Source organism: Medicago sativa, chromosome 5 (assembly GCF_051527215.1).
Source record: "Medicago sativa cultivar Bolivia chromosome 5, Bolivia_mono, whole genome shotgun sequence".
NCBI lineage: Eukaryota > Viridiplantae > Streptophyta > Magnoliopsida > Fabales > Fabaceae > Medicago > Medicago sativa.
In genome coordinates this window covers 1,510,530-1,533,839 of record NC_140753.1, presented here as the reverse complement: position 1 = coordinate 1,533,839, position 23,310 = coordinate 1,510,530, and the positions used below count along the sequence as shown (strand labels likewise).

The 23,310-nt window shown below is 34.6% G+C and overlaps 5 protein-coding genes and 1 long non-coding RNA gene across 6 annotated transcripts; 1 reads left to right on the top strand and 5 right to left on the bottom strand.

The window, feature by feature from the left end:
- Positions 1–4,964: 4,964 nt before the first annotated feature.
- On the top strand, positions 4,965–7,512 carry LOC146918975 (uncharacterized). The gene is made up of 2 exons (XR_015011314.1): positions 4,965–5,776; positions 6,377–7,512. It is a non-coding gene; the product is annotated as an uncharacterized LOC146918975 (long non-coding RNA).
- LOC146918974 (putative 12-oxophytodienoate reductase 11) lies at positions 6,953–8,721 on the bottom strand. Its single transcript, XM_085712220.1, has 4 exons — positions 8,609–8,721; positions 8,249–8,526; positions 7,963–8,139; positions 6,953–7,808 (listed from the first exon to the last, which is right to left on the bottom strand). Exons 1-4 carry the CDS (start codon positions 8,683–8,685, stop codon positions 7,225–7,227), a joined length of 1,116 nt encoding a protein of 371 aa, XP_085568346.1. The 5' UTR covers positions 8,686–8,721; the 3' UTR covers positions 6,953–7,224.
- Positions 8,722–11,399: 2,678 nt separating this feature from the next.
- LOC146918973 (small ribosomal subunit protein mL103 (rPPR7)-like) lies at positions 11,400–12,566 on the bottom strand. The gene has a single exon (XM_085710577.1). The coding sequence runs from the start codon at positions 12,564–12,566 to the stop codon at positions 11,400–11,402; it is 1,167 nt and encodes a 388-aa protein (XP_085566703.1).
- A 1,633-nt stretch (positions 12,567–14,199) lies between these two features.
- Positions 14,200–15,947, bottom strand: LOC146918972 (12-oxophytodienoate reductase 1-like). The gene is made up of 4 exons (XM_085712219.1): positions 15,790–15,947; positions 15,430–15,707; positions 15,144–15,320; positions 14,200–14,989 (listed from the first exon to the last, which is right to left on the bottom strand). Exons 1-4 carry the CDS (start codon positions 15,864–15,866, stop codon positions 14,886–14,888), a joined length of 636 nt encoding a protein of 211 aa, XP_085568345.1. The 5' UTR covers positions 15,867–15,947; the 3' UTR covers positions 14,200–14,885.
- A 2,633-nt stretch (positions 15,948–18,580) lies between these two features.
- LOC146918971 (small ribosomal subunit protein mL103 (rPPR7)-like) lies at positions 18,581–19,747 on the bottom strand. Its single transcript, XM_085710576.1, has one exon. The coding sequence runs from the start codon at positions 19,745–19,747 to the stop codon at positions 18,581–18,583; it is 1,167 nt and encodes a 388-aa protein (XP_085566702.1).
- A 2,075-nt stretch (positions 19,748–21,822) lies between these two features.
- Positions 21,823–23,127, bottom strand: LOC146918970 (12-oxophytodienoate reductase 1-like). Its single transcript, XM_085712218.1, has 4 exons — positions 22,970–23,127; positions 22,610–22,887; positions 22,324–22,500; positions 21,823–22,169 (listed from the first exon to the last, which is right to left on the bottom strand). Exons 1-4 carry the CDS (start codon positions 23,044–23,046, stop codon positions 22,066–22,068), a joined length of 636 nt encoding a protein of 211 aa, XP_085568344.1. The 5' UTR covers positions 23,047–23,127; the 3' UTR covers positions 21,823–22,065.
- Between the last annotated feature and the right edge of the window lie 183 nt (positions 23,128–23,310).

The following is a 23,310-nucleotide window of genomic DNA, read 5'->3' as shown; positions in this document are numbered from 1 at the left end:
TAACTCCCTTCAATGACGACTCATTAAAAAGAGTTGTACATCATGATGTCTTCCATTTCGGCGTAGACCTTAAACAACTATGGAATATGCATGATCATCTAGTTCTACCCCCTTGTTCTTTAATGTATTCAACAACTCTAGTGTAAACAAACAAATTAGGATTGATGCCTTTTTTGAATCATTTATTGTAGAGCTTCCAAGCAAACACAATTTCCCCTCTCTTAGAACAACCATCAATCATAGTGTTATACGATATCAAATCAGCACATGGATTTTTTTTTTTTAAAAGCTGCATAGCCTCAACAATCAAACTGACTTTGAACAAACCCTTAAACATTACATTATATAGTTGAGTATCACAATATACCTTTCACTATGTCATCGACTGAAATAGATTCTTTGCTTTATGCACATTGTTGACAGTTAAATAAGCATTGAACAAAGTGGTAAAGCCATTTAAATTCAACTTAAACCCTGCCTTGAGCATCGTACTGATGACAATTTTGCTCTCCTTGATTTTGCCATATGTCGAGAACCCATCAATTAGGGTACCAAAATTCCACATATCAGGTTTGATATGATTCGATGACATCATCTCATAAACTTTAATAACTCTATCCAACCTATTAATCAAGCAATATCCACAGATTAGAGAATTAAAAGTGTAAGCATCGCCATTAATAGGATGCTTTCCAATCATGGTCACATATAGCTCATATGCAACATTAACCATATAAGCCTTGCAAAAACTGTCCATAACAGTGTTAAGCATCACGATATCAGGATGATGAACTTGACGAAAAAATTTTGTAGCATACCACAAACGACCTTCTTTAACAAAACAATTCAACATTAACCCTTGCTCAAAGTTATCAATCTCAAACCCAGATATAATGCATAAGTTGTAAAAATCTTTAGCCTTATCAACCTTATTCTTATTAGACATAAAGAGCCCCTTCAAAACGGAGTTAACAGTGTAGTTCGAGAATTTGAACCATAATTTCAAGATATCATTACTATGCATGTCTTCTTACCAATCAGAGCAATTTAACAATCAAAGCAATTTAAATTATTATCGTTGCGACTTGTACATATCAGCCACTTCAAAATGTATAATGAGGCCCGATTATTTACTTTACGATGTATAGTGTTATGTTAAATAATAACATTAAACACAATGGTTTATAAGGTATAATAGATAATTGGATAATTTGAAAATAGATGAGATTGGGCTTATGTGTGTAAAAATATTTTAGGCATCTTTAATCTAAGGGGAAATTACACTAACCTCCCTTAGGCTCTATTTGGATTGATGGAACATAACGGAACAGAGTGGAGCGGAATGGAATGGAATGGTACAAAGATTCCATTCCATTGTTTGGATATGTTATGATGTGACAGAATCATGTTTCCATTCCATTTTCTATGAAGTGAACGGAATAGAACAAGATATAATTTTTTATTCCATTTTTACCCTTATTTAAAAAATACTGCTATTATTATATAAGCATATTACTACTAAAATTTTATCGTCTTCAACCATTAAAATGTTCGAACAAGAGTTGAGCATCCTAATTTAATATAGACATGCCAACCAAATGTTTAATAAACAACATTTGTTCAAAACTCTATAACAAATCTAAGAATATACATGCATGTTCAAAATTCAATATAACTCATCAGTTTGTATACTAGGTCAATTATCAGTAAAATAGCAAAAATAAAATTGAAGAGAGAGAGAGAGAGAGAGAGAGAGAAACGCCAGAGCAAGAAGCAATAAGCATGCTTATGAGTATCAAGAGAGAGACATGTCAGCAATGAAAAAATGAAACAGGAGAAGAAAAATTAAACGAGGATTAGGAACAGTTGAGAGAACATGTTGCAGCTCAGTTATGATAAAATAAAGATAGGGGTAAAAATGTAATATTTTTGTTATGAAACTCTATTCCATTGGATACACCCCAAATTGGGGGGAATGAAAAATTGAAGGTTTTGGTGGTATTGGATATTTGGATGGAATGAGTTCCATTGTATTCCATTCCACCAGTGGCGGAGCCAGGATTTATATAGAGTCTGGGCAAAAATTTTATCACAAATTTTACCTCGGATTATTGGACTATCTTCCATTCGGTCTAACCACCTTATGCACCATTCTACTTCTTAATAGATCTTCTCATTATGGGCGGTGAGTCCTAGAAGGTTAGGTGGTTTGAACTTCACAACTGAAAATGTTGGTGATGTTCTTATTTATACAAAACATTAGTTATTTAATCAGGTTTGAACTAATCTAGCAGTTACTCAACTGCTCCAACAGCTATCTAACAGATCTCATAACATTCTAGATAACATACCAGAAGCTATCAAATATATTAATAGAACAAAATTATATCCTCTATCATTACCCTCAAAAACTCTCACAACAGTTGAGAAAAATGAGCTCTATGCGTTTGTCTCTGAGACTTGGAGTTCTAATTCTCATAATTTCATATAATTTTCTACTGATCACAAAATGCACAATTCTAATATAAAAGCAAAGAGCAGAGAGTCAGTGAACCTGAAGGAGAAGAGTGAGCGATGGAGAAGCAAAGAGCAGAGAGTCAGAGGAAAGTGAGAGATGGAGAAGCAAAGAGAAGAGAGTCAGTGAACCTGAAGGAGCAGAGAGTCAGTATAGAATGAAATTAGTATCTTCAAAACTAAACCAGGAATTAGAACTAAACCAGCTTCTACATTACAAACATCAACTTCCAATTTCTTATATGATTCATCGCATTAACAACACTCTTTCTACTTATCATTTCAGATGCTTTATGGCACGATATGAGCAACTCATGTTGAAAAACATTGTCTTCTAACTCTTACCAAAAACATGTGACGCTAAACACCAAATTTTACTCATAGGCATTTTATCAAACAACTACAATGCATTTTATTCCCATTGTGGAGAAGATAGAAATTTATGAGAACTGATATGGTTGAGGCTTCCAAAGAATAATGAATAGCAAATGGAAGAACAAACACAAAATTAAAAAACAGCAGTAATTGAATAAAAGTTAACTCATCCTAACCTTAATTCTCCATAAGTCCATCTTGAAATGGTAATGGTTTACTACCACAACAACATAATGGGAAGATGGAGGAAAAACACACACACAAAGCGAGCTTAAATACAATCTGGAAGCTTCACACATGAACAACCCGACAAAACTGCAATCAATTTGTAAAGCTTCGCACAGTAAACTCTTTGTTGTAAAGAGTATAGATTTGCCCAATTTGCCCAATTTTTTTGTTTTTGAAGTGTGTAAATGGAGGGTCTAATGTGAGGAACTTACGGATCGAGCCCGGGCGACCGCCCGGGGTCGCCGGGAGCTGTCTCCGCCCCTGCATTCCACTCCATTCACTTTTTGCAAATCCAAACAATGGAATATAATTATGCACCACTCCATTCCATTCCATCACATACCACCAATCCAAACATAGCCTTAAGGTTTAATAAAATGTTACACACATTCCCTCTAGTTTTTCCAAAGACAATAACCTCCCCTCCAATTAACTCCGTTAACAATCTGTTATGTTCAAGAAGAAACGAAAAGAAAAAGATTAACCGTCGCCCTGTGGTTTCATCTTTCATGTTCAGTATATGTATGCTTATTTCGACCTCTAGTATACAATCAAATCGTCGTTCAGGTATTCACCGAAACACTACCTTTTGGCCAAGACAATAACTATTCAGTGCAACACTGTAAGTATGTAACGCTCTGTTTGTTAAGCATAATGGTATCATGAACAAGAGGTTGAAAAGCATTTATATGGTTCATTATTTGAGGTTTTTGTGAAATAGGCTGGTAGATTAAAGAAAATATATTTTTCTAATTTAGTATAAGGGATGTTAGTGATCAAATTAAAACTAATGGCCAATTTGGGTGGGCTATTTAGCTTCTTCGGAAAAAAAATTAAAACTAATGGGGAGGTTTCTGACATTTGATTAAACTTCAGGGGAGGTCAATGTAATTTCTCCTTAATCTAAACACCATCAAAGTGAAATATGACAATTATTCAATTAGTCAACTGCCAAATTAATGCATGAACTAATTATGCATGTTTAATTCCATTTTTAAAAATCAAAATTGATTTTTCTGTTTAAAAAGAGACCAAAACTGATTATGAAGGTGTATAATTTTTTTTGGTTACAAAGCTAAATCAAAACAGAAAAAAGAAACAGAAAGAAAAGGAAAAAGAAACAGAAAAGCTCAAGCTCTTAGGAAACAAGTTCCCATGGCATCATTCCTAAGCATGTCTATGAGATCATGAGGTGGGGATAGATGCTCCAAGAAACCAACATTAGACAAAGATCCTAGCTTGGCCAAGAAATCGGCGCATTGATTTCCTTCTCTAAGAGTGTGAAGGATAGAGAAATTATGGGCAGCTAGTATGTCCTTGATATCTTGAACTAACACCGCGTAGGCAGAAATTTTGAGACGTCTCCTGTGATGAGATTAATTGAGAGGTGAGAGTTCGAGAAACAAATTAATTCATCTAAACCCATGTCCACTGCTACATGAAGGCCCTTGTGAATGGCTGTGAGTTCAGCAAGAAGAATGCATGACGAGTCCTAAAGGAAACCGGAAAAACCTGACAGAAAAAGCCCAGCACTGTTTCGGATTAGACCTCCATAACGCCTCAGATTGGAGGTGTATAATTGATTCACGTTTGATTGTTTTTGGGTGAAATTAATTTTCTATTTTATATTGATTCTACTTAAAGTTAAAATTTGAAGTTTTTATTTTAAAATTAATTTTTATACAAAAATTTATAATTCAACTCATTTTTATATAAATACATACATTCCAAACCAATCAAAACCAAACAAATCAAAACCAATTAACATACACTTAATATGATACCAAAGTCATGTCAAGTATAAAGCACAAACCATAAAATGGTCAGCCATTTACAAGGCTCCAAGACTTCAAAATGAAAAATCAAAAGTAGCTTTGCACTAATTTTGCTGACGTGGCAGTAATCTGAGTTGTAATTGGGATTGCATGTAACTAAACAGTAAAATGAAAATGCAAAGCTCCATTGCAGTTTTAATGTTAAAGCAAGATTACGCTTATCGCTTCACCGTTTCTGTCAAGTTCCTCAAACCTGCGACTGCTACCAAACGACGCTGTTGCACTTAACGGAACTTCCGACGGCTCCGTCAAACGGATTCGAGATCGGTGGCGGTTTCGCGCCGGAGGCTCACGTTTCCTATTTGGACGGTGATACTGTCAAACGGAGGTGAGCGGAGAATGGCCAAGAGGTCGGTGTTGGAATCGGAGAGGACATCGCGGCAGAGAGGACAAGACAAATTCGTGTTGAGCCATCTGCTTATGCAGTAAGAGTGAAAAGCGTGGAAACATGGGAGAGAACGAAGCATGTCGTTGTTGCGGAATTGTTCGAAACAGATTGCACAGTCATCGTCGACATCGCCGGTGGGTCCGATGGTGGAAAAGGTGCCGCGAGAAATTGAGGAGAAACGGAAGAGAGGGAGTCGGTCGATAATTACCAATGTTTCCGTAACAGTCGTCCGTGGTGGTGGCGTTGGGTTGGAACGGCGGTGATGAAGGAAACATAGCAATTGTGAAACGAGTGAAAGGAAGAGAAGCGCGAGGAAAATGAGAAAGCCAACGAGGTTTGCATCCATGGAGTGAAACGAAAAGAGGTTAGAGAGAGAGAAAGAAATGCGTTGTGGTGTCTGTAACAGAACATAACAGAACAGAACAATGAGTCCCTCGTGCGTTTGGTTTTGCTTTTTGTTCCTTCTTATATGTTTGTAGCATTGAGTGTTTTTCTTGTGTCTAGAATTAGCAGTGTTTTCCCGCAAAAAGTTAGTGTTGTGTCTGATGTTCGTATTTGTTCGTGTTTTATGGTGTGATTGGTTGGTTACTGTCTATTGTCTTCTATTTTTTCATGAAATTTCAGGTGTATAGTGACTGGAAATTTATTCCATTGTAAGGTTTGTTTTGAGGGATGATTTTTAGATAGCAGCAGCTATTGTTGAGGCTTTTGATTCTAATTGTTTTTGGTTGCTTTACGTAGCACCGAAATTTCTAAACAAACATGCGTCTGACGTGTGTTAGTGTCTGAAACTGATACGACCCTGACACATGAAGTCACATTCAACTATGTCATTTTCTCAAATTATTATGGGAGTCAATTCGTTAGCGTAGTGTCTTGTCTGATATGTCCGTATCTATATTGGTGTTTCATAGTGATTGAGTTTAGTTTTGTTACTGTCCATTGTCTGGTTATTTTTCATGAAATTTCAGATGTATAGTGGTTGGAAATTTATTCCATACGAGTTCTTTATTAAACCATGTAATTTTTGGTTTAGGGGATGATTTTTAGATAGCAGCAACCATTGTTGAGACATGATGGTTTTAACAGCTTGAGTATTGTTGGCCACGGATGGATTGGTTTCTCCACGAGCAAACTTGTATGCTAGAATAATCATTGGTGTTGTGCATTTGGTGGAACTTGATAATGGTGTGCTTAAGGAGGTTGTGGGATATTGGTGCTGGGTAAAGCATGCAAGTTGTACTTCTTCAAAGCTGATATTGGTGCTGAGGTCATAGCTTTAGGTGTCTTGAAATTCATTTGTACTTCATCAGACTCTTTGTAAAGGTTTCTTTACCAATAATTTATCACATGATAAAAGCTGCAATTTTGAATTTGGATCAAAATTTTGTTTTGCAGTTCTTAGTGTTTGGAATTCATCGGTTTTATATTTTCAGCTTACCACTGATAATGTTTCCATCATTTTTGTTATTTAAACATTCAATTAGATCTTATAAGTACATCTAAAATAACAAGGATTGACATTGACTGAAGTAACAAAAATGAGATAACGGAAATAATCCTCTTATGACTACAAAACTTAAATTGTAATTTTATAAAATCAGGTTCATAGTTTTTATCGAAAACTTCTTATTGGCATTCATTGACTTTATCATAGTAACATACAACAATAGTTTTACTCTTACTGTATTCCCTGACCATTTACAAAATGTGTGAATGGGGTCCAAAGAGTTAGTAAGAGTAAGCTTGAGAGGAATCAATAACACATATATGCCTCAAAATCTTATTTCAGTGACAAATTCAATAGCAGAAAGCAATCTGCAAGGGATAATGAACTTATTTAGTGAGGAGATTCCACACTTGGATGCTACAGCACCAGTTTCTTCATTCAAGAAAGGGGTAGTCAGTATAACCTAGAACTGGATCAGAAATGTAGAACGTCTCCCTGTTATACTTGTTCAGAGGAGCATCAAGTGCAAATCTCTTTGGCAAATCTGGATTAGCTAAGAACAAACGACCATAGACAACAAGGTCTGCCCTGTTTTCAGCTATGGCATTGATCCCATCATGTCGGTCGTAACCTCCTGCAACCATGAAAGTGCCTTTGAAGGCCTTTCTCATCGGCACAAGGCTGTCGGGGCTTTCAGTTTTTTCACCAACAGTTTTCATTCTTGGTTCCACCATATGACAGTAAAGAATACCATATTTATTGAGGGCATTGACCATATAAAGTCCCAATTCGTTAGGGTTGGAGTCTCCACATTCTGCATATTCTGCAAAAGGTGATAGTCTAATTCCAACTTTATCAGCTCCTATCTCATTTGCAACAGCTTCAACAACTTCCAAAGCAAACCGACAACGGTTCTCAAGGGATCCACCATATTCATCTGTTCTGTCATTCACTTTATCTTTCATGAATTGTTCAAGTAGGTAGCCATGAGCCCCATGGATTTCAACCCCATCAAATCCTGCAATTTGCACCACAGTTAGTATGTTGCATAATTGTAAAATGACCTAGTGCCCTTTGAAGCAACAAAAAGATCTATGTATCACAGACATTGTATTACGATACATTGAATAATTTTTTATTTTGGAGACATTTGTAAAGTTTAGTAAAGTTACCAGCTTCCATAGCATTTCTAGCAGCAAGTCTGAAGTCATTGACAATGTTCGAAATTTCATCTGTCCTTAGCCGCCTTGGTGGTGTGAATTTTGCAATATTAAAACCATTACTTCGAATTTGTGGTGTGAGTGACTTATCTGTAGATGATATTGGTGCCTGTCCATTCGGCTGATAAACTGTTGAAAATAACATGGAAAATGGGCATATATATTAACGAGTGTGTACATAATGTGTATGAACATATGTGTATAATAGGCATAAATTTTTTGAAGAAATAGAACATACCAGAATCAGAAACTCTTCCAACATGCCAAATCTGACAAAAGAAGGTAGCACCTTTAGCATGAACAGCATCCACAATGGGTTTCCAAGCCTCGACGTGCTCTTTAGTCCATATACCTGGCGTGTCTGGATACCCTTGAGCGGTGTCAGAGACACCGGTAGCTTCGGTTATGAGAAGACCTCCGTTAGAGCCGGTGGCTCTCTGTGAATAATAGAGGATAGCATGAGGTTGTGGAACGTTGCCATAGGATCTTTGTCTTGTGAGTGGTGCCAAAACAACTCTGAAATGAAATGAGTTAGTTATTATTATGTGAACGTTTGAGCACTTGAATATGAAATTATATGAAAAGATAATTAAAATACCTATGAGATAGATCGAATTTGCCCATTTTGTAAGGAGTAAGAAGAGGAATGGTATCAGATTCAACAATACCAGCCATTTTCACTTGATTGCGTGATTAAGTGATGCACAATTTGAATTTGAATGTGAAGTTGAAGTATTTTATAGTGAAACTTAAGTAATGGCGGTTTATTATTTATTTATACTTGTATGTGACGTGAGCTATTACGTTGCATGCTTTCTCTCACCGCAGTCCGATTTGACTAATGTGGTCACAACAAAGTCTTCTATACGAAAGATATTGGTGCTGATCATTGAATTAATAATTATAGCAACCGTTGGAATTAGTTTATTAATTCATCAACACAAAACAATCTGCTATAGAGATTAAAACTATAATCATACTTTAGCGTGGACTAAACATATGAAGATGTATAATAGGATCTACAACATGTTGATTTATTTATTAAGAATATTACAAATTATGTATTAGAAATACTTGGATGAATCTTTGATGGTAGCCTCTCAACAGCAACTTGAAATAAAATCAGGTGGTGATCTAAAATACACAACAAAAGATTAGCGGCGACTCTTGTGGTTCTTCTTCAACTCAGATTCATAATGCCTTACACGCTTGCGGTTTTAATAGCTTGGTGCCACTTTGTAATTTGGAGTCTGCTATATAATTTCATGGAAGACAACTATATTGTGTGTTTATGTTGAAGTTCTTTATTAGTCTGTCATTAATGTAATATTTTAATTATATAAAAAAAACGATTGTAGGTAAATTAAGGCAAAACGTTGTTGCTTGGTGTTCTAATTAGACATATAGTAAAAGTTGTTAGACATCTGTTAAGAAAAATCATAAGATTCACCTAAACTAAAATCCCATTGCCTTACTATATTTTTAATTAGGCATATAGTAATAGTAGATGTTTTTTCGTCTGCCTTCAAACAACATTGCATTACCATCGATCTACATGAAGCTTCTGAATTGTTGAGGACCCTCCCAATGTCATATACATTGAAAGGCTTGCATATACACACTACTATCAAAATCGAAATTTTGCTTCAAATCGAAGAGGGGTAGAATCGCAACCAATATTAAAGGATTCTGCTCAATTGATTTTGTAGAATCGAAAGGGGTAGCAAAATCGCAACCAAATTGAAGGATTCTGCTCAAATAATTAAATATATACCACAAAGTGCATACACCACTTAAGAGTTTCAGATCTTAAACATAAAACAAACTAGTGACAAATCTTAAACATAATCGACTTAAAGTCTCAAATCTGAAATACAAAACCAACTCCATAAAATACTCAAAACCCAAGAGCTACAAGCCTACGTCACATCACGGACACATCAATTGTAAGGCAAAGCAAAATCGCTTAAACATAAACAATTTCGAACGGATTTTGCATAGTTTACGATTCTACTCAGGATTAAGATAGGCAGCAATAAATAGTAGTATTTCAGAATTCTGATCAGGATTTTAACAACAATGCTACTGCAGCTCTAATGGCAAAAGTTTCAATCTGAAAAGCTTCTCACCTGTTATTGAAGGCAAGTAAAGTAGATAGTGTTGGTTTTTTATAACCAAGACAGGGTTAGTCAATCCAACTCTAGGTCTATAATTTATCTTCTATTATTTATTAGTAATAAGGGAACATTTCAGAACATGATTCAGATTCAAAAAAAATAAATACATAAATAAATTCAGACCTTCAATGCGATGAACCAAAACAATTTTAGAACTAACTATATTGTCTTATTCTCTTCCAAGGAAATTTCATATCCACCTATAACAGTTATGTGCAAAGCATAAAATAAGAAACAATAACGTTTCAAAATTAATAAAAACATGAATGAAACATTAACTAAGAAAGTTTCAAAATTAATAAAAACATGAATGAAACATTAACTAAGAAACTACTCCAGACTTGGAGACAGATTTTGTATGATAAGGGTTAGTTCCCACAGCCCTGTAAGTAGTTTCTTAAACATCTAAACTTTTAAGTATTAAAGTAGGAAATAGAGAATTGAGGTCAATACAAGCAACTTGTAAACATGGACTTGGCATGTTGAATTGATAAAATATATTTGTCCATGATAATTGTAGTATATTGTTTTGCTAAATTGTATATATGCATTACAACTAGGGGTAGAAAAAGGCGGATCGCCCGTTAGGAGCCTATAGAAATGTTAATTTGTGTTTGTATATATGCATTACAACTAGGGGTAGAAAAAGGCGGATCGCCCGTTAGGAGCCTATAGAAATGTTAATTTGTGTTTCTATGGATGAAACTGAAACTGTTATCCTAAAGAAATTGAGAAAATCCTGAACATCTCATTTCAGTTTTGAATGAACGGTTTAAAAGACTAGTATCTCTCACCAAAATAGAGGAGAAACGTATCAACTCCATTGCAAACTACAATTCTAAAATTGATTCAGGCTTTCAAGAAAATGTCACAAGCCAACACAAGGATAGGCATATTTATATAATCAAACAACATAAAACTAGAAACTTGGGCACCTATCTGTTTAAAGGACATATATTGCCGAAATCCAAACATTGTTAAAAGTTGAAAATAAAAGCAAAAGCATGGTAATATAATTAGAAAACTAGAAAGCATGTAATCTACATAAGTTATTTTGCACCATCCTAGCTTATCTCCATATATCTATCTTACACAACGAGAGAGAGAGAGAGCGCCTTTGTCTTTGGAATGCAATCAAACCAAACCAACCATTGTCTTTGGAGAACGTCAATGCTTCCCCAAACAAGCCGACTTTAAAAAGTTTGTTGATGTTCAATCATATTCATGAATAAGATTAAGATTATAACGTTTATGATGATTCTGTTTGAATAGCAAGTCTTCCACCTTTTGTGCAATCTTATTCATAACAACGTGTGTTGATCTTCCTTTGTATAATCTACCGATAACAGAGTGATAACTAGCAGCATTAGGTTTGACACCATCTTTTATCATGACAGCTGCTGCAGTTTTAGCAGATTTGACCTCTTGTTCGGTAACTAAATTGGTCGGGCTTGTAGTTTTAGTTGGATAGAGGAGGTATGTTGATGTCTCCATTTCTCTAAACAAGGCAAGTGCTTGTTTAAATTGACTGAGGATGCAATGACCATATATTAGATTTAGATATGTGATAGCATCGGGCTTGACATCATTGTCGTCAACATGATTAATTTCAGAACATAAATCATAGGCTTGGTTTACAAGTTTATCTTTGCAGAGTCTGAACAAGATATTGTTACAGCAGCGCTTGAGAAGATAACCATCTTCAGCCGGATCTGGATCTGATCTCCTGCCAGTCTGTAATGCATCTCTCAACAACTGGATGGCTATTTGGGTTTCTCCAGTATCACATGATTCATCGATTAGAATACTATAACTACGGCAGTTCAACACAAGATTACTGTTTGTAAGTATGATATCATTAAGAAAATGTATTGCTTGGTGAATCTGGTGTCTACGACAAAAACCATCTAAAAGATCGTTCAAAGTTTGAGTAGTAGGATAATGACCAGTGTCAATGATTTTATGGAATAAGTCGATAGCTGAAGACATGTTACCTGCTCTAGAGTGGGATTGGATGAGAATAGTCCAAGTATGAATGTTTGGGACAACACGACCATTATTGAATTGGGATGATTGTTTCAATTGTTCGAAAAGGGAAACAACAACTCCCGAAGAACCCATTCTAGCAAGGGTAGAAAGGACATAATTGTAATACGATATGGAAGAGTATCCTCGATCGAGCAGTATATTGAAAGTATCGATAGCATTGTAGTAATTACCGCAATAGTCACGAGGAAAAGAGGGGACAGCCGCGGCATCAGGGTTATGTTCAACTGATGAGGTTGAAACAAAACGACGACTAAGAGGAGCAAACTTCTTGTTGTAGTAGTATTTGGGAATAACAGCGGCACCGTGTGATCTTCTTAAAATTGAAAACATAGTTGCCAATTGCCATGCACAGTACAGTGCAGACTGCAAGACCAAAATCTGAAGAAGAAAAAAAAAAAAAAAAAGAAATTTCTACCCTGTTTTGAAAACAAATTTTTTCCCTAGTTTCTTCCAAATCTACCCTATTTTTTACGAGTAAGGGTAAGTTAACTTGTGCCCAAAGATGCTTGAATTACACTCCCCTCTCCTCTTATGTTAAAATATACACCCCCCTCCTTTGAAAAGTAAAATTTATATTCCCCTCCCCAATAAGATGCTTGAATTACAACCCCCTCCCTTAATAATTAAATATGCACTACATTTTAATCTATTTTAGCAAAAATAAATATTTTTATGATATATATTAATTTTGAGCCACCATTTAAGAAAAATAAATTCATTTCTTTATAATTTAAATGTCAATGATAATTAAATTTAAATACTTTTCTATTAATTTTATAATTTAGAGCATAAAATTAAATTTTAAATAACCATACTTTATTGTCTTTAGTAATTTTTCGCATATTTTAATTTTATTTTTGGTTGTTTCCTATTTTATAATAGGGTTTAAAGACATATGTTAATGAAATTATGAATCAAAAATAGCGAAAAATATGTATTCAAATTTTGAATATATTAAAATAGACCAGCAATACTATTTTTTCGAAGTGTGTTAGATTATTATCTTTTTACTAGACTATTATAAATAAACCAAAGACTATTAGAAATTAAAAAAAAAAATATTGTGGGAGTAAAGTGTAGATTTTAACATAAGAGGGGAGGGGGATGTGATTCAAGCTTCTCTTAGGGGAGGGGAGTGAAATATTTTCTAATATGTAAATAAGAAGGGAGGGGAGTGTATATTTTAACATAAGAGGGGAGGGGAGTGTAATTTACTCTAGATTTTAACATAAGAGGGGAGGGGAATGTAATTCAAGCTTCTCTTAGGGGAGATGAGTGATAATTTTTATAATATGTTTTGAATAAGATTGGAGGGGAGTGTATATTTTAACATAAGAGGGGAGGAGAGTGTAATTGAAGCATCTTTGAGGGGAGGGGAGGGGAGTGCAATTTACTCTTTATTTTTATAAATGGAGAGAATCTCAACTCCTTCTCAAATTGGACCTGCGACATCCACCCCATGTCTCAACTCTGCCTTGCGACATACAAAAAATCTGAATTTATTTTGTCCTTATTATATGTCTCAAGTGAGACTTGAGATGTAATTTTGTTTTTATTTTTATTTTTGATAGGTCTCAAGTTGGACTTGAAACATATCTATTTTGTTTTTTCTTTCTTTTCGTTTTTCACATTTTTTTCGTACACTATAAATGCATACCTTCATTTCTCAATCTCTCACACCATTTCATTTTTTCTTCTTGCATTGTCTCCTCGCTCAACTTATTCTTTTTCATTTTCATCATGTCTATTGAAATACGTCGCACCGTTAAATTTCAGCATATAATTGAACCGTTCAAATCGTGGTGGATGGATCGAGTTGATACACTATCAGAATTAATAGGGTTTTCAACCATTTTTTTTCATTTTCATCATGTCTATTGAAATATGTCGCACCGTTAAATTTCAGCATATAATTGAACCGTTCAAATCGTGGTGGATGGATCGAGTTGATACACTATCAGAATTAATAGGGTTTTCAACCATTTTTTTCACCATAAATAATGATCATACTTAAAGGATGACACTGACGACGACTACAAGATAAATTCAGGATGTTACACCTACCTTGTGACAAGGGAAATGTTGAATCACTTCCATATGAGTGATTTGTTTCTCATGGAAAAGCTACTATATGAAGTTGAAGATTTATACTAATTTTATATTGATACTTAAAGTGGAAAGTGGCGGCTTTTTTTGAGAGTGACTCATTATCTTCCATCCATTTGGAAGGATTTGTGTCAATACTGTTTTTCTTTTTGGTACAAAAGAGGGCCCAAGGCCAAAAGTGGTTCGAAGTGTGGCAGACATCCCAGCTAAGGTTCAAACTTTGGTAGGCCCAAATTGTTTAAAGCAAAGGGTTTTCAGAGTGTTTAAAGTTCCTGCATCAGGAATACAACAGTTGAAAACTTTGCAAGTGTGGATATATTGGTGTTTCTTTCTAAGAAATGAGGAGCAGGCAACTGAAATATTTGTATGAATTTTATGCCTTCCTATATGATAAAAGCTACAATTTTGACTTGGATCGGTTGCATATTTTCGGATTACCATTGGTTACCCATAATACTTTCTTACTTGGTGTGGCAATGACATATAAAGACCTCTGATTTAACCCAATAACCAGAAAATAATTTTGATCATGTTTCCATCATTTTAGTTATTTATACCATATTCATCTGTTCTGTCATTCACTTTATCTTTCATGAATTGTTCAAGTAGGTAGCCATGAGCCCCATGGATTTCAACCCCATCAAATCCTGCAATTTGCACCACAGTTAGTATGTTGCATAATTGTAAAATGACCTAGTGCCCTTTGAAGCAACAAAAAGATCTATGTATCACAGACATTGTATTACGATACATTGAATAATTTTTTATTTTGGAGACATTTGTAAAGTTTAGTAAAGTTACCAGCTTCCATAGCATTTCTAGCAGCAAGTCTGAAGTCATTGACAATGTTCGAAATTTCATCTGTCCTTAGCCGCCTTGGTGGTGTGAATTTTGCAATATTAAAACCATTACTTCGAATTTGTGGTGTGAGTGACTTATCTGTAGATGATATTGGTGCCTGTCCATTCGGCTGATAAACTGTTGAAAATAACATGGAAAATGGGCATATATATTAACGAGTGTGTACATAATGTGTATGAACATATGTGTATAATAGGCATAAATTTTTTGAAGAAATAGAACATACCAGAATCAGAAACTCTTCCAACATGCCAAATCTGACAAAAGAAGGTAGCACCTTTAGCATGAACAGCATCCACAATGGGTTTCCAAGCCTCGACGTGCTCTTTAGTCCATATACCTGGCGTGTCTGGATACCCTTGAGCGGTGTCAGAGACACCGGTAGCTTCGGTTATGAGAAGACCTCCGTTAGAGCCGGTGGCTCTCTGTGAATAATAGAGGATAGCATGAGGTTGTGGAACGTTGCCATAGGATCTTTGTCTTGTGAGTGGTGCCAAAACAACTCTGAAATGAAATGAGTTAGTTATTATTATGTGAACGTTTGAGCACTTGAATATGAAATTATATGAAAAGATAATTAAAATACCTATGAGATAGATCGAATTTGCCCATTTTGTAAGGAGTAAGAAGAGGAATGGTATCAGATTCAACAATACCAGCCATTTTCACTTGATTGCGTGATTAAGTGATGCACAATTTGAATTTGAATGTGAAGTTGAAGTATTTTATAGTGAAACTTAAGTAATGGCGGTTTATTATTTATTTATACTTGTATGTGACGTGAGCTATTACGTTGCATGCTTTCTCTCACCGCAGTCCGATTTGACTAATGTGGTCACAACAAAGTCTTCTATACGAAAGATATTGGTGCTGATCATTGAATTAATAATTATAGCAACCGTTGGAATTAGTTTATTAATTCATCAACACAAAACAATCTGCTATAGAGATTAAAACTATAATCATACTTTAGCGTGGACTAAACATATGAAGATGTATAATAGGATCTACAACATGTTGATTTATTTATTAAGAATATTACAAATTATGTATTAGAAATACTTGGATGAATCTTTGATGGTAGCCTCTCAACAGCAACTTGAAATAAAATCAGGTGGTGATCTAAAATACACAACAAAAGATTAGCGGCGACTCTTGTGGTTCTTCTTCAACTCAGATTCATAATGCCTTACACGCTTGCGGTTTTAATAGCTTGGTGCCACTTTGTAATTTGGAGTCTGCTATATAATTTCATGGAAGACAACTATATTGTGTGTTTATGTTGAAGTTCTTTATTAGTCTGTCATTAATGTAATATTTTAATTATATAAAAAAAACGATTGTAGGTAAATTAAGGCAAAACGTTGTTGCTTGGTGTTCTAATTAGACATATAGTAAAAGTTGTTAGACATCTGTTAAGAAAAATCATAAGATTCACCTAAACTAAAATCCCATTGCCTTACTATATTTTTAATTAGGCATATAGTAATAGTAGATGTTTTTTCGTCTGCCTTCAAACAACATTGCATTACCATCGATCTACATGAAGCTTCTGAATTGTTGAGGACCCTCCCAATGTCATATACATTGAAAGGCTTGCATATACACACTACTATCAAAATCGAAATTTTGCTTCAAATCGAAGAGGGGTAGAATCGCAACCAATATTAAAGGATTCTGCTCAATTGATTTTGTAGAATCGAAAGGGGTAGCAAAATCGCAACCAAATTGAAGGATTCTGCTCAAATAATTAAATATATACCACAAAGTGCATACACCACTTAAGAGTTTCAGATCTTAAACATAAAACAAACTAGTGACAAATCTTAAACATAATCGACTTAAAGTCTCAAATCTGAAATACAAAACCAACTCCATAAAATACTCAAAACCCAAGAGCTACAAGCCTACGTCACATCACGGACACATCAATTGTAAGGCAAAGCAAAATCGCTTAAACATAAACAATTTCGAACGGATTTTGCATAGTTTACGATTCTACTCAGGATTAAGATAGGCAGCAATAAATAGTAGTATTTCAGAATTCTGATCAGGATTTTAACAACAATGCTACTGCAGCTCTAATGGCAAAAGTTTCAATCTGAAAAGCTTCTCACCTGTTATTGAAGGCAAGTAAAGTAGATAGTGTTGGTTTTTTATAACCAAGACAGGGTTAGTCAATCCAACTCTAGGTCTATAATTTATCTTCTATTATTTATTAGTAATAAGGGAACATTTCAGAACATGATTCAGATTCAAAAAAAATAAATACATAAATAAATTCAGACCTTCAATGCGATGAACCAAAACAATTTTAGAACTAACTATATTGTCTTATTCTCTTCCAAGGAAATTTCATATCCACCTATAACAGTTATGTGCAAAGCATAAAATAAGAAACAATAACGTTTCAAAATTAATAAAAACATGAATGAAACATTAACTAAGAAAGTTTCAAAATTAATAAAAACATGAATGAAACATTAACTAAGAAACTACTCCAGACTTGGAGACAGATTTTGTATGATAAGGGTTAGTTCCCACAGCCCTGTAAGTAGTTTCTTAAACATCTAAACTTTTAAGTATTAAAGTAGGAAATAGAGAATTGAGGTCAATACAAGCAACTTGTAAACATGGACTTGGCATGTTGAATTGATAAAATATATTTGTCCATGATAATTGTAGTATATTGTTTTGCTAAATTGTATATATGCATTACAACTAGGGGTAGAAAAAGGCGGATCGCCCGTTAGGAGCCTATAGAAATGTTAATTTGTGTTTGTATATATGCATTACAACTAGGGGTAGAAAAAGGCGGATCGCCCGTTAGGAGCCTATAGAAATGTTAATTTGTGTTTCTATGGATGAAACTGAAACTGTTATCCTAAAGAAATTGAGAAAATCCTGAACATCTCATTTCAGTTTTGAATGAACGGTTTAAAAGACTAGTATCTCTCACCAAAATAGAGGAGAAACGTATCAACTCCATTGCAAACTACAATTCTAAAATTGATTCAGGCTTTCAAGAAAATGTCACAAGCCAACACAAGGATAGGCATATTTATATAATCAAACAACATAAAACTAGAAACTTGGGCACCTATCTGTTTAAAGGACATATATTGCCGAAATCCAAACATTGTTAAAAGTTGAAAATAAAAGCAAAAGCATGGTAATATAATTAGAAAACTAGAAAGCATGTAATCTACATAAGTTATTTTGCACCATCCTAGCTTATCTCCATATATCTATCTTACACAACGAGAGAGAGAGAGAGCGCCTTTGTCTTTGGAATGCAATCAAACCAAACCAACCATTGTCTTTGGAGAACGTCAATGCTTCCCCAAACAAGCCGACTTTAAAAAGTTTGTTGATGTTCAATCATATTCATGAATAAGATTAAGATTATAACGTTTATGATGATTCTGTTTGAATAGCAAGTCTTCCACCTTTTGTGCAATCTTATTCATAACAACGTGTGTTGATCTTCCTTTGTATAATCTACCGATAACAGAGTGATAACTAGCAGCATTAGGTTTGACACCATCTTTTATCATGACAGCTGCTGCAGTTTTAGCAGATTTGACCTCTTGTTCGGTAACTAAATTGGTCGGGCTTGTAGTTTTAGTTGGATAGAGGAGGTATGTTGATGTCTCCATTTCTCTAAACAAGGCAAGTGCTTGTTTAAATTGACTGAGGATGCAATGACCATATATTAGATTTAGATATGTGATAGCATCGGGCTTGACATCATTGTCGTCAACATGATTAATTTCAGAACATAAATCATAGGCTTGGTTTACAAGTTTATCTTTGCAGAGTCTGAACAAGATATTGTTACAGCAGCGCTTGAGAAGATAACCATCTTCAGCCGGATCTGGATCTGATCTCCTGCCAGTCTGTAATGCATCTCTCAACAACTGGATGGCTATTTGGGTTTCTCCAGTATCACATGATTCATCGATTAGAATACTATAACTACGGCAGTTCAACACAAGATTACTGTTTGTAAGTATGATATCATTAAGAAAATGTATTGCTTGGTGAATCTGGTGTCTACGACAAAAACCATCTAAAAGATCGTTCAAAGTTTGAGTAGTAGGATAATGACCAGTGTCAATGATTTTATGGAATAAGTCGATAGCTGAAGACATGTTACCTGCTCTAGAGTGGGATTGGATGAGAATAGTCCAAGTATGAATGTTTGGGACAACACGACCATTATTGAATTGGGATGATTGTTTCAATTGTTCGAAAAGGGAAACAACAACTCCCGAAGAACCCATTCTAGCAAGGGTAGAAAGGACATAATTGTAATACGATATGGAAGAGTATCCTCGATCGAGCAGTATATTGAAAGTATCGATAGCATTGTAGTAATTACCGCAATAGTCACGAGGAAAAGAGGGGACAGCCGCGGCATCAGGGTTATGTTCAACTGATGAGGTTGAAACAAAACGACGACTAAGAGGAGCAAACTTCTTGTTGTAGTAGTATTTGGGAATAACAGCGGCACCGTGTGATCTTCTTAAAATTGAAAACATAGTTGCCAATTGCCATGCACAGTACAGTGCAGACTGCAAGACCAAAATCTGAAGAAGAAAAAAAAAAAAAAAAAGAAATTTCTACCCTGTTTTGAAAACAAATTTTTTCCCTAGTTTCTTCCAAATCTACCCTATTTTTTACGAGTAAGGGTAAGTTAACTTGTGCCCAAAGATGCTTGAATTACACTCCCCTCTCCTCTTATGTTAAAATATACACCCCCCTCCTTTGAAAAGTAAAATTTATATTCCCCTCCCCAATAAGATGCTTGAATTACAACCCCCTCCCTTAATAATTAAATATGCACTACATTTTAATCTATTTTAGCAAAAATAAATATTTTTATGATATATATTAATTTTGAGCCACCATTTAAGAAAAATAAATTCATTTCTTTATAATTTAAATGTCAATGATAATTAAATTTAAATACTTTTCTATTAATTTTATAATTTAGAGCATAAAATTAAATTTTAAATAACCATACTTTATTGTCTTTAGTAATTTTTCGCATATTTTAATTTTATTTTTGGTTGTTTCCTATTTTATAATAGGGTTTAAAGACATATGTTAATGAAATTATGAATCAAAAATAGCGAAAAATATGTATTCAAATTTTGAATATATTAAAATAGACCAGCAATACTATTTTTTCGAAGTGTGTTAGATTATTATCTTTTTACTAGACTATTATAAATAAACCAAAGACTATTAGAAATTAAAAAAAAAAATATTGTGGGAGTAAAGTGTAGATTTTAACATAAGAGGGGAGGGGGATGTGATTCAAGCTTCTCTTAGGGGAGGGGAGTGAAATATTTTCTAATATGTAAATAAGAAGGGAGGGGAGTGTATATTTTAACATAAGAGGGGAGGGGAGTGTAATTTACTCTAGATTTTAACATAAGAGGGGAGGGGAATGTAATTCAAGCTTCTCTTAGGGGAGATGAGTGATAATTTTTATAATATGTTTTGAATAAGATTGGAGGGGAGTGTATATTTTAACATAAGAGGGGAGGAGAGTGTAATTGAAGCATCTTTGAGGGGAGGGGAGGGGAGTGCAATTTACTCTTTATTTTTATAAATGGAGAGAATCTCAACTCCTTCTCAAATTGGACCTGCGACATCCACCCCATGTCTCAACTCTGCCTTGCGACATACAAAAAATCTGAATTTATTTTGTCCTTATTATATGTCTCAAGTGAGACTTGAGATGTAATTTTGTTTTTATTTTTATTTTTGATAGGTCTCAAGTTGGACTTGAAACATATCTATTTTGTTTTTTCTTTCTTTTCGTTTTTCACATTTTTTTCGTACACTATAAATGCATACCTTCATTTCTCAATCTCTCACACCATTTCATTTTTTCTTCTTGCATTGTCTCCTCGCTCAACTTATTCTTTTTCATTTTCATCATGTCTATTGAAATACGTCGCACCGTTAAATTTCAGCATATAATTGAACCGTTCAAATCGTGGTGGATGGATCGAGTTGATACACTATCAGAATTAATAGGGTTTTCAACCATTTTTTTTCATTTTCATCATGTCTATTGAAATATGTCGCACCGTTAAATTTCAGCATATAATTGAACCGTTCAAATCGTGGTGGATGGATCGAGTTGATACACTATCAGAATTAATAGGGTTTTCAACCATTTTTTTCACCATAAATAATGATCATACTTAAAGGATGACACTGACGACGACTACAAGATAAATTCAGGATGTTACACCTACCTTGTGACAAGGGAAATGTTGAATCACTTCCATATGAGTGATTTGTTTCTCATGGAAAAGCTACTATATGAAGTTGAAGATTTATACTAATTTTATATTGATACTTAAATGGAAAGTGGCGGCTTTTTTTGAGAGTGACTCATTATCTTCCATCCATTTGGAAGGATTTGTGTCAATACTGTTTTTCTTTTTGGTACAAAAGAGGGCCCAAGGCCAAAAGTGGTTCGAAGTGTGGCAGACATCCCAGCTAAGGTTCAAACTTTGGTAGGCCCAAATTGTTTAAAGCAAAGGGTTTTCAGAGTGTTTAAAGTTCCTGCATCAGGAATACAACAGTTGAAAACTTTGCAAGTGTGGATATATTGGTGTTTCTTTCTAAGAAATGAGGAGCAGGCAACTGAAATATTTGTATGAATTTTATGCCTTCCTATATGATAAAAGCTACAATTTTGACTTGGATCGGTTGCATATTTTCGGATTACCATTGGTTACCCATAATACTTTCTTACTTGGTGTGGCAATGACATATAAAGACCTCTGATTTAACCCAATAACCAGAAAATAATTTTGATCATGTTTCCATCATTTTAGTTATTTATACCATATTCATCTGTTCTGTCATTCACTTTATCTTTCATGAATTGTTCAAGTAGGTAGCCATGAGCCCCATGGATTTCAACCCCATCAAATCCTGCAATTTGCACCACAGTTAGTATGTTGCATAATTGTAAAATGACCTAGTGCCCTTTGAAGCAACAAAAAGATCTATGTATCACAGACATTGTATTACGATACATTGAATAATTTTTTATTTTGGAGACATTTGTAAAGTTTAGTAAAGTTACCAGCTTCCATAGCATTTCTAGCAGCAAGTCTGAAGTCATTGACAATGTTCGAAATTTCATCTGTCCTTAGCCGCCTTGGTGGTGTGAATTTTGCAATATTAAAACCATTACTTCGAATTTGTGGTGTGAGTGACTTATCTGTAGATGATATTGGTGCCTGTCCATTCGGCTGATAAACTGTTGAAAATAACATGGAAAATGGGCATATATATTAACGAGTGTGTACATAATGTGTATGAACATATGTGTATAATAGGCATAAATTTTTTGAAGAAATAGAACATACCAGAATCAGAAACTCTTCCAACATGCCAAATCTGACAAAAGAAGGTAGCACCTTTAGCATGAACAGCATCCACAATGGGTTTCCAAGCCTCGACGTGCTCTTTAGTCCATATACCTGGCGTGTCTGGATACCCTTGAGCGGTGTCAGAGACACCGGTAGCTTCGGTTATGAGAAGACCTCCGTTAGAGCCGGTGGCTCTCTGTGAATAATAGAGGATAGCATGAGGTTGTGGAACGTTGCCATAGGATCTTTGTCTTGTGAGTGGTGCCAAAACAACTCTGAAATGAAATGAGTTAGTTATTATTATGTGAACGTTTGAGCACTTGAATATGAAATTATATGAAAAGATAATTAAAATACCTATGAGATAGATCGAATTTGCCCATTTTGTAAGGAGTAAGAAGAGGAATGGTATCAGATTCAACAATACCAGCCATTTTCACTTGATTGCGTGATTAAGTGATGCACAATTTGAATTTGAATGTGAAGTTGAAGTATTTTATAGTGAAACTTAAGTAATGGCGGTTTATTATTTATTTATACTTGTATGTGACGTGAGCTATTACGTTGCATGCTTTCTCTCACCGCAGTCCGATTTGACTAATGTGGTCACAACAAAGTCTTCTATACGAAAGATATTGGTGCTGATCATTGAATTAATAATTATAGCAACCGTTGGAATTAGTTTATTAATTCATCAA

Coding starts and splice junctions, on each gene's coding strand:
- LOC146918972 (XM_085712219.1), bottom strand. CDS start 15,866: ATGGCTGGTATTGTTGAATCTGATACCATTCCTCTTCTTACTCCTTAC. Junction 15,708..15,789: donor AAATTCGATCTATCTCATAG/GTATTTTAATTA, acceptor ATTTCATTTCAG/AGTTGTTTTGGCACCACTCA. Junction 15,321..15,429: donor TGGAAGAGTTTCTGATTCTG/GTATGTTCTATT, acceptor TATTTTCAACAG/TTTATCAGCCGAATGGACAG.
- LOC146918970 (XM_085712218.1), bottom strand. CDS start 23,046: ATGGCTGGTATTGTTGAATCTGATACCATTCCTCTTCTTACTCCTTAC. Junction 22,888..22,969: donor AAATTCGATCTATCTCATAG/GTATTTTAATTA, acceptor ATTTCATTTCAG/AGTTGTTTTGGCACCACTCA. Junction 22,501..22,609: donor TGGAAGAGTTTCTGATTCTG/GTATGTTCTATT, acceptor TATTTTCAACAG/TTTATCAGCCGAATGGACAG.
- LOC146918974 (XM_085712220.1), bottom strand. CDS start 8,685: ATGGCTGGTATTGTTGAATCTGATACCATTCCTCTTCTTACTCCTTAC. Junction 8,527..8,608: donor AAATTCGATCTATCTCATAG/GTATTTTAATTA, acceptor ATTTCATTTCAG/AGTTGTTTTGGCACCACTCA. Junction 8,140..8,248: donor TGGAAGAGTTTCTGATTCTG/GTATGTTCTATT, acceptor TATTTTCAACAG/TTTATCAGCCGAATGGACAG.
- LOC146918971 (XM_085710576.1), bottom strand. CDS start 19,747: ATGTTTTCAATTTTAAGAAGATCACACGGTGCCGCTGTTATTCCCAAA.
- LOC146918973 (XM_085710577.1), bottom strand. CDS start 12,566: ATGTTTTCAATTTTAAGAAGATCACACGGTGCCGCTGTTATTCCCAAA.